General features: G+C 41.6%; 1 protein-coding gene across 1 annotated transcript; it reads left to right on the top strand.

The window, feature by feature from the left end:
- Positions 1-3,144: 3,144 nt before the first annotated feature.
- LOC101880819 (stromelysin-1) lies at positions 3,145-9,446 on the top strand. Its single transcript, XM_005149721.3, has 10 exons — positions 3,145-3,293; positions 3,439-3,683; positions 4,155-4,303; positions 4,396-4,527; positions 5,095-5,256; positions 5,809-6,025; positions 7,169-7,302; positions 7,827-7,986; positions 8,819-8,922; positions 9,123-9,446. Exons 1-10 carry the CDS (start codon positions 3,189-3,191, stop codon positions 9,221-9,223), a joined length of 1,509 nt encoding a protein of 502 aa, XP_005149778.2. The 5' UTR covers positions 3,145-3,188; the 3' UTR covers positions 9,224-9,446.
- The last annotated feature ends 1,221 nt before the right edge of the window (positions 9,447-10,667 follow it).

Raw genomic sequence — 10,667 nt, 5'->3', positions numbered from 1 at the left:
CTCCAGCGTGTCAGCAGAACCACACAGCTTGGTGTCATTGACAAACTTGCTGAGGGTGCACTCAATCCCACTGTCCATGTCACTGACAAAGATGCTGAAAAAGACCGGTCCCAACACCAATTCCTGAGAGACACCACTCATTACTGGTCTCCAGCCGGACATTGAGCCATTGACCACAACTCTTTGCGTGTGGCCATCCAGCCAGTCTAAACCTAGGACTCACTACCCATATTATTTTTAACTCTAAAAGCTGTTAATGTCTTTGGGGTCAGCTCAAGAAGGCAAGTCGTCTCTTAGATCGTCATGCAAGGGAAAAGCACATTTGCTCACACATCCCAGGGCATGCAGGCTGCCTCAGCTGTGATTTTTCCCCACTTGTGCTGCCGAACACATTCACAAGGCAAGACCCAGCTCCCCATCCCAGCACTCACCAGCCACTCCATAAATGTCAGATCAAGAATGAAGGCAATGGATTCTGGAAGGGGAAGCCAGCAGCTTTGAAGGAACTGTAACATACCTATTGTCATCCATGCAAACATCAGTGAGAAATAATAGCTCCTTCAACATTAAGAAGGGCTTGCTAGCATGTTTGCCAACTGGTTGTGTTGCATCTCACCATTCTGACTGCTTTGGCCCAGATCCCCTGGACACAGCAAGCAGGGTGTTTACAAAACATTTAACTGAAAGCAGAGGATAAGTGACATATGCTAATTGCTGCTGCTAGATGCAGAGTTACAAACACAGAATTTAAAATGGCCCTGCTTTGTGTCTGAATTTCATTGCAGAAATGCAGACACCATACCATACAAATGAAGTTTGGGGTGCTGTGACCAGCAGAGGTTCTAGTGGTGTCCTCAACATAAAAAGGGCATGGAACTGTTGGAACAAGTCCAGAGGAGGCCACGAGGATGATCAGGGGACTAGAGCACCTCCTGTAGGAAGACAGGCTGAGAAAGTTGGGGCTGTTCCAGTGGTAGGACAAGGGACAATGGGTGTAAACTGGAGCATAGGAGGTTCCACGTTAACATCAGGAAGCACTTCTTTACTGTGAGAGTGACAGACACTGGAAGAGGTTGCCCAGGGAGGTTGTGGAGTCTTCTACGTTGGAGATATTCAAGACCCGCCTGGACAAGTTCCTGTGTGATGTACTCTAGGTTACCCTGCTCTTGCAGGGGGGTTGGACTAGATGATCTTTTGAGGTCCCTTCCAACCCTTGGGATTCTGTGATTCTGTGATTCTGTTCAGCCTGGAGAAGAGAAGGCTGCATGGAGACCTCATAGCAGCCTTCCAGTATCTGAAGGGGGCCTACAGGGATGCTGGGGATGGACTATTCATTAGGGACTGTAGTGACAGGACAAGGGGTAACGGGTTGAAACTTAAACAGCGGAGGTTTAGACTGGATCTAAGGAAGAAATTCTTTACTGTTAGGGTGGTGAGGTACTGGAATGGGTTGGGTGATGTGGTTTAGTGTGAGGTGTCCCTGCCCATGGCAGGGGGGTTGGAACTAGATAATCTTAAGGTCCTTTCCAATCCTAACTATTCTATGATTCTATGATTCCTGGCTGCCTCCCTGCATCCCCATTCCTATCTGTGATATCCCACCCTTCCTTCATACCAGCTCAGGTGCTCTTCTTACCCCTTAAGGAGCCAGTGCATTGCTAACCTGTGCAGAAAACTAACATTGGTGGGGTTTGGTTTATTTTTCTGGGCATTCTTCCTGTAGCTTCAGCCCTCTGAATCAGTTCACTGAGGGCACATTTGATATCAGAAGGGCATGGAGAAACAGCAGAGGTGCTGGCCAGTATGGGGGGAGCAGAAGCATACCATTACAGCAGCAGTGAGCTATTGGCAAAGCCACCATCCTCCTGCTGCAGCCTTAGACATAAACATCTGTGTCACTTACCTCAGTGGCTCAGGAACCTGGGCTCTGACCCGGGTCAGGCATGCAGTGTGACCCCAGTCCAACTGGGCAGTTCAACTCCAGTTTCCTTTGGAAGGAGGCCATCCATCTTCCCCTCACAGGCTACCTCACAGAATGCAGAGCTCAGCTGCTGTGGTGCTAGGGTTGTTTTTTTTAAGCTTCCAATATGTTTGCTCTCACTGGAAAAGTGTTATTTTTCCCCCTTCTTTTTCACATGTTCAAAAAGAAGTAGGGTATTTTTAGCTCATATTTCTCTTTTTGAACTTTCATTTGGGACTAGGTCAACACAGGACAATTCTGTTTCGAAAGGTGGATGTTTCAGAAATAACAAGCAACTGGCTTGACAGTGGTTCTGCATCCCCTGCAGTAAGTATAATACACCACATTCAGAAAATGACATAGTAACTGAAAATTGAGCTCATGGTAAAGTGGGGAACTTGGAATCTACAGCTCCATATGCACATCAACTTCCATCTGACTCTGGAGTCATGTATTAAAAAGTTCTTCTGAAGACCTCCACACCCCTGAAGTGCCTGTAGTCCTCTAGGGCAATTTCTGCCATTTCTTCTTTAGTTGTGAAAACTCCCTTGGATGATAGGCCATGCAGACCAGGATATATGATCTGGGGTACTCTACTGAGACCTTTACATTGTGGTGTGGGGCAATAAGGGGGTGCACCCATAGATATGTGATTACATGGGCAAGGTAGCAGCACAGGCGATGGTTCGTAGCCATCCTGGGATATCAGATTCAAGAAAAGAGGTGAGTTTGTACAATCAGCTATGTCACTAAAATTATCAGGAACAAGATGGGCTAAAGGAAGGGGTTCATCCCTGTCAGGCTGAGATCCTCACTGAGAAAAGTGAGGGGCAGTTTCTGGGGGTCTCTTATCACATGCTATAAGACATTACACATTGATATCCCTCACAAAGAGTCGGCTTTCTTTAGCACCTCTGAAAAATTAGGTGGTTTTTGACCTAAACTGGTCCAGTTCAGGAATGAAGAAAAAAAAATACTGTCCAATAATATGATTGCGAAATCAGGGGTTTTCGGGCAAGGTAAAGTGTCATGTGTTAACTTGCTTCTAAAACCAAATTTGTTTTCTGGGTTCCTGTGGGAAATCAGAGGATGTTATAAACTGAGTCATGCAGTTTTTGGCTTTAGCAAGCACACAATTGGTATAAATAGAGAAACACTGGCAAGTCTTGGACAGAAGGCAGAGATTGAGAGGTCTTCTTGCAAGGGCTGATAGGACAAGAAGGCAAAGATGAAGACAAAGATCCTTTCTTTCCTTGGGTTACTATATGTTGCATGTTCTTGTGCTTTCCCAGTGGGTCCAGAAAAGGAAAATGAAGATATGCAGTTTGCCAAGGTAAGGACTACAGGCAGAACTTAAAAAATAATTTATTGTGAAAATGAACACAGTGATGTGTTAATGTAGAATATTTTATTAACAAATCTCTGCATTTGAAAAGAAACATTTATGTTCTTAGCTGTTGATTTTTCCTTCCCATCAGAAATACCTGGAAAATTTTTATGATTTTAAGGAAGAGAAAAGTTCTCTCTTTAAAGCAAAGGACTTCAATCACATGGCTGACAAAATCCGAGAAATGCAGTCATTCTTTGGGCTAGAGGTGACGGGGGAGCTGAACCGTAAGACAGTGGACATCATGAAGCAGCCTAGATGTGGAATACCGGATGTCCGTTCATACAGCACCTTCCCACAGAGCCCTAGGTGGAAGAAAGAAGATGTGACTTATCGGTAACACACATTAAAGCATGTTTGGCTGTACAGCACTGAAAAACTTTATGAACGCTTTCTGCTTTGTGGCAGAAATTATGCCAACAGGTTCTTTATTGTTTATTCCTGTATTTCTCCATATAAAAGCCCCATTCAGAATGAAATGGCCATGAATGTGAGGACTGTTTCCTTTTCTTTAGGCTTCCAAACAGTGATGAAAACACCAAAATAGAAGTTTACATTACTTAGTTAACAGCCTACTAAATAATATACTCAGTGCATAGAAAGGTTATAACTGAGAGCACATGTTAGTATTTCTGAAAGACATGAAAGAAAACTGAAAACTTCTGGTATGTAAGCAAATAATTGAAAATAAACAATTTGAGACACACAAATTATAATAGCCACTGATTAAAATATTTGACCTTGATACTTTGTGCCCCAGCCACATGTGATATGGTTGCTTTCAATTCCTTTCTCCTTATTTCACAGGATTTTGAACTACACTCCCGACATGCTACAAGAAGATGTAGAGGAAGCAATTGCAAAAGCTTTCCAGCTCTGGAGCAGTGTGACACCTTTGAGATTCACCAGGGTCTACAATGGTCAAGCAGATATAATGATCTCCTTTGCATCTGGATGTAAGAGAACTCTTTTGCCTGTGCATAAGCATTTTTCACTTTTTCTTACAGGTATAATGAAAAGCATCACCTTTTCCCTCCTTTATTTTTAGTTCATGGTGACTTCTATTCCTTTGATGGTCCAGGAGGAACTCTGGCTCATGCCTACCCCCCCGGCAGTGGCATAGGAGGAGATGCCCACTTTGACGAAGATGAAAACTGGACCAAATTTACTACCTATAGTGGTAAGTAACCTTAAATTGTCTGGGTTTTAGTATATGGCATGTCTTGAAGACATTGTAAAGTCACAGAACCCATGGTAGTAGTTCCAGTACTTATGGAGATGTAAAATGCCAGTGCAATTTATTTCGACCTTGGCTGCAGTCAGACCAGTCCCCTGAAGTTAATGCACAGACTGCAATTACAGCTCCATTGAAGGAAACAAGATTAGCATGAAACTGCTATGTTAGGTAATCATGACATTGTAAGTCAGGAGATTTTCACCCTCAGGTAATAACTTTAAAAGCTGAGATCTCCTTTTTTTTCCTTATTATTTAAAGTTGTGTAAAACTTTAACTTTTGCAAAGGAAAAAACAATCTTGAGTTGATAAACACAATTAAATAAAACAGTGAAGTGTTCTGGTTTTCGAGCAATGTCCAGGGATGATATTACATGCTACTGGTTTTTGTGAATTAGTTACTAGATTTTGCTGTTTCATTAAGATTGTGAACAATATATCATGCATGAGAGGATGTATTCCGCTATTATGCAGGAGAATTTATTTTTATTTTGTGCTGGATTTTTTTTTTAGGGTACAACTTATTTCTTGTTGCTGCTCATGAGTTGGGTCACTCACTAGGTCTTGGTCATTCCAATGTCTTTGGTGCTTTGATGTATCCTATATATATGGCCAGGGATACAAGGAACTACAGGCTTCCTCAGGATGATATTGATGGCATTCAGGCTCTCTATGGTAAGAAAGATACATCATTTTTTGGTGGATGATGAGTAAACATTTCTAATGAATTTTACTGAACAACTGAAATGTATTGAACTTCCTACTGGAAGGATACTGAGGTTTAATTTTATGATATTTTGGGGCAAATGTCTTGATTTCTTTGTGGCTAAGAGCCTACGTCTGCAAAATAGAATCTGTGGGCTGTATCCATGACAGGGAGTCAAAAGATAAAAGAGCCTTTCTACAATAATACCAGCCTATGTCTGTAGAATTAAACTCATCTTCCACAAAAGGGTGTTCACATGCCTTTTGGAAATGGTCTTTGCTCTACCTTAGCTCCTGAGCACATACAGTTTAATAACTTGTCAAGGCAAAACAATGCCAGAGACCATTTTAACAGTCAGCATCACAGATGAAATTGCCCATGAACTTTTTCTGGTGTTAATTTGCTATATGAATTCTAACCTTAAGAAACCTATGCATTTGGCTCCATAAGGCACATCCTGAAGCTCTGCAACATGAAACTCTAACTCACCTTCCAATTCTACACTTATTTCTTTCCCAAAGGACCCCCCAGGAAATCTGCACTTCCGACGAAAGCTTTTCCCCCACAAGAACCAACTGAAATGACACCTGCAGAAGGACCAACTGAAATGTTACCTCGGGAAGAGCCAACAGAAATGACACCCTCCAAACCCCCCACAAGACCAGAGGACTGTGACCCTCATTTGACTTTTGATGCTATCACCACTCTCCGTGGGGAAATACTATTCTTCAAAGACAGGTGGGTGCTTTCATTTCTAGCAGCACATTTTTGTGAGATTCACAAAGGCAAAGCATAATGTTCAGTTCAATGAATTTATATTCCCTTGGCAATAAAGGAAGATATTTCTTTCTGAAAGTATTAAAGCAGCTTTGCAAAATTTTTCTAGCCCAGCCAGGCCAGGTGAGTAATATGGTTACTGACAGGTGAGTAAAATGTTTTAAGCCATCATACATCATCACCCATGTCTGTTAAAATTGTGCAAGGCTGAATAATCCCAGTGTCACTCCTGAGCCTGCAGCTCCTTTGCATGCAGCACTGCCCTTACTACAACATCCCATGTGAGGGTCAGGGAGCTATGGAACATGTCAGACTTTTGGTGGCACTCTGACCTAGGGGTTTGCACTGGACCACTGCTCAGTATTGTCTGTAGGGACCTTCTGCTGCTAGAGGTGCCCATGTTTTGGCCACACTCCTACACTGGACACTATAGCAGGTTGTTGGCTGAGCACATCCACCCTGCGGAGGGAGAACAGCATGTCAGGCCAGGATTTCACCCACTTCTTGAGCTGGTAACTGTGTTTTAACTGAACAAGTTTCCTTTGATGATGTAGGTCTGATTTCCCTTCTAAAACACATGATGAAGCATTGTAAGTTAAAAACTGTATGATTTTCAGGGAAGGGGAGGAAGGAGTAATTCCTCCTTAAAATGGGCTTTAACATGTTTCTTAAGAATATTTAATGAATATGTGTAGCCAAACTGAAATTAAGAACACAGCTGTGCCTATCTGCATGTGACATGGTGAAGAGAAAGCTGTAATTGTCAACAATACCATAGACAACATATGTTGTCTTGGGTAATCCATCAGGGTGCCAGTGAAGAGATGTACCAGGCCACTAGCTCTAGGGACCTCTGGTTGAGCCATGGAGTTAGAATAGATGACCTCCAGAGTTCCCTTCTAACTTCAGCTGTTTTGTGACCCCAGATCAACCTGCAGTAAGGGTAAATATCTATGAGAGGGCAAGTCAAAGTAAAGCACTGTATCCCAAAAGGGGTGATATATCTGCCTCCTAGAGAAGACTGACTCCAGCGCTCACAACAGTAGATTTAAAGTCCATTTCTGGGCTAAGACAATGAAACCCTGCTATTTTCGTTTCTATCAGCTATGTTTGGCGTAAAAGTCCGTATTTCTCAAGCATTGAGCACGACACCATCTCCTCATTCTGGCCATCACTGGAAGCTGGCTTTGATGCTGCTTATGAGGTTGACAAGAGGGATCGAGTGATATTTTTTAAAGGTATTTCTCTTACGTTTCCATTAGTCCTTTTTATGAACGAATAAGCTTATAGCAGTACCACTAATGCTATGTAATAATATTGGCAGCAACATAACATTACATTAATTCTAACGCTAGTGCTAATACTAATAGATGATATTCTTAGTGTTTTTTAAATCCATTTACATTTAGAAAATGCTGTTTCTGTCATTAACTAGTGCTGCTTCACAACAGCCCTGCAAAATATATCAGTGAGAGAGGTCACAGCTGAGACAATCAATTAAGTGATTTTAAAACTTTTTAAAGGTTTTAAAGACACAGCTAGAAAATATGTTAAGTTCTAACTATTGAGTATATGACTATGAAAAGTGGAAAATCTAACAGCTCTGAAATATTAAAATGTCTGTGTGCTCCAGAGGGTAATGTTCTCAGCTGGATATCTATGCTATTTAGTGTCTTTTACCACACAAAATCCCTGCTGCTTTGATGAAAAGGAGCTCAGCTTTCTCAGGAATCCATGCTAACTTTTCCTGATTTTCCTGCAGATGACCAGTACTGGGCTGTCAGTGGCTATAGCATAGAGCCAGGCTTCCCCAGGCCTATTCAGAACCTGGGCTTCCCCAGCAGCATTGGAAAAATTGATGCAGCTGTTCATGATCACAATAACAAGAAAACCTATTTCTTTATAGGCAACAAGTACTGGAGGTAAGGCTCATTCCTCTATTGTACAGCAGATTATCAACATAGATTTTTAAAATATCAAGCTGTATTAGTATTTGTACTTAATTTCATGGCCTTTCGTTGCCAGCCTTCTCAGCCAGAATAAAGCTGAAATTCATGTCTTTTCATGCAACAAAGTCTGTAACACCTGGGATGATAAAAACAACATCCATTTGCTCTTACTAGTCTGTGATTAACAAACAAATGAGCTTTGTTTACTCATCAGGAAACAGTACTACATGAACTTATTTTAAAAGATAATGTAAGTAGACTTCGTCATCCTGTCATGTATTCATTCAGTGGCTTTAAAGGGGCCAAAAGCACTCTCTAAAATTTATAAATGACAAATCTACCAAGAAAGTTATAGAAGGAGATTAAAACCTTTCCTTTTTAATAAACAGTTCAGCTAAGCAGATGTGTTGGTTCTATTAATCTCTAGTATTATCTTGAAAGAGTATTATCACACCAGAAGTTTACATTCCTCTCATGGTGTCACCTCATAGATTGAATGTTGTAAAATTAAAATACTCTGAACAGTTATTTAAGTTTATTGGTCAGTATAAACCCCGTCAAGCCTTATTATCAGTCTCGAGGAATGTAAGTAAACTATTTACTCTGATGTTATGAAAACAGCCTTGCATAGGCCACTGAAGATATAAATATTCACACAGACAGGATTTATACAGTTCTGTGAGATCATGGAGGCTCGCAGTTATGGATTTTCAGCTGAGAGTAGCCTTATTTAGTAAAAAATCCAGCTGATTTCAATATTGAATATCACATGCTTGTTTTTTGTTTTGATGCAATTTTTATTTAGTTTCAATGAAAATACCCAATCAATGGAAAGGGGATATCCAAGAAAAATAGCAGCTGACTTCCAAGGAATTGGCCACAGAGTTGATGCTGCCCTGCAGAAAAATGGTAAATAAATTAAAATGTAATTCAAAACAAAAAAGACCACCAACCAAAGCAAAAAAAAAGTGTATGTTTCAAATACATACATATATATGAAATGTTTGCTCTGATATTTTTTTTAATTGCTCAAGAAAATAGCAAATGTATATCAAAGGTACACAAAAAGGAAATACTAATTTGTTAATATTTTATCCTTCCAATTCTAGGACATTTCTACTTTTTCCACGGATCAAAACAGTATGAGGTTGACATCAAGAACAAGAAACTCATCCGTATAATGAAAAGTAACAGCTGGTTTAATTGCTAGAAATACCAAGTGATGATGCAGGGCTGTATTTGTACCACATATGGTTTTCCATGGTTATAAACAACATCATTCAGCTGTTACTGTGCATCTGAGTCTGATGGCCTTTGATAATTCTAATTTAAAAACCTTGAAAATGTAAAACTTAATGTACAGTTTTAATTTATTGTGTTTTCCAACTATTTATTCATCAAGTTGTTTTTGAGTAATAAAGTATTTTGCCTGAGTACAGCAGTGTTTTTGTGTCTGGTTCAGCCTGCTGGAGACGAGGCATCTGACATAACCACACAGAAGCCTGAATTGTTCCAGGACCCCACCACCCATTTTAGCAGGGCTTGTTGTCTGTAGGGGGAAAGTTAGAGAAAAGCAAAAGCAGGTGAGCAGTTTCTACAGGCAATAAGAAATGCCCTGGTGGACAGAGGGGGGAAATAAGGACACCCAGAAGCAATGCAGGAGAGGTAGAAGAGGTAGGAAGAGATACTATACAACAGTGTGGGAAGGGCTGTGGAGAGACTGGTGGCTATGGCCTCACCTTCTGTGACCCCAGAGCACATGGATAGTGGGGTCAGGGCAGGGATGGGGCTGGGTGCCTGCTGGTAGATGGGCAACATGGTAGTAGGCTGAGAGGACCTGTGTTCCAGAGCCACTGTGGGCGTTGGTGGTGGGCAGTCAGTGCAACAGGTCATGAGCAACCAGAGTGAAGAGTAGGTGTCCAGTTTGAGGATCGAGACAGCATTCAAGCAGAGTGGGAAGTGATTGAGATACAGTCATGGGGTCCCAGGGAGTTAGGAGATGATCCATGCTGAGCTGTGACCATGTGCCTTGGGAACAGAGTGAGGGCTGACAGTCCAGCTTGCAATGCTAGACAAAAAACACTGACAAGAACCACTTCCCAGAGCAAACAAACTGAAGTGGTATGAAAAACAACCCAGGATTTTAATGTAACTACACAAGTAATTACTACAAATCCTCCAGAGGAAATTTGGTGAGACACAGACAAAAGCACGTACCCTTCTTCTATCCAACTCATTTGGGTGTCCCTCATAAGGCAATAGCTCAATGACTTAAACACCACTTGGGCTGTAAGAAACTTTAAATGAAGTCCATCCTCTCTTTGAAAGGATTTAATTCCATCTCTCACAACACTGCTCTGACGCTGTGATTTACAAGGAAGTCAGCTCCTCACTATTCCTCTTTATGTAGAAGAATTGGCAAAGGCAGCAAGAAAGGATGGGAATGGCTGATGAAGAGTCTCCCAGCTGCCACATCTCAAACCCTGTTAGGCAGAGGTGAGAATTGCTCCTGGTCTTCTTCACAGGGCAGGTCCCTCAGACAGCTGGCTAAAACACCTGCTAGTATCGGTTGCTTATTCCATCAGGGCCAGAGCAAGCCATGTGTGTACCCACAGACCCACTATACCACTGTAGTAGATGAGACCAAGGACAGG

This window comes from Melopsittacus undulatus, chromosome 2 (genome assembly GCF_012275295.1).
Source record: "Melopsittacus undulatus isolate bMelUnd1 chromosome 2, bMelUnd1.mat.Z, whole genome shotgun sequence".
Taxonomy (NCBI): domain Eukaryota; kingdom Metazoa; phylum Chordata; class Aves; order Psittaciformes; family Psittaculidae; genus Melopsittacus; species Melopsittacus undulatus.
Note: the sequence above shows the minus strand (reverse complement) of the source record. Positions and strands in the feature narration are given on the sequence as shown.

Bases quoted from the DNA above. Each gene is read 5' to 3' on its own strand.
- LOC101880819 (XM_005149721.3), top strand. From the start codon at position 3,189: ATGAAGACAAAGATCCTTTCTTTCCTTGGGTTACTATATGTTGCATGT. The intron at 7,987-8,818 runs GTAAGGCTCATT...ATTTTTATTTAG, and splicing joins ATAGGCAACAAGTACTGGAG to TTTCAATGAAAATACCCAAT. The intron at 8,923-9,122 runs GTAAATAAATTA...TTCCAATTCTAG, and splicing joins TGCTGCCCTGCAGAAAAATG to GACATTTCTACTTTTTCCAC.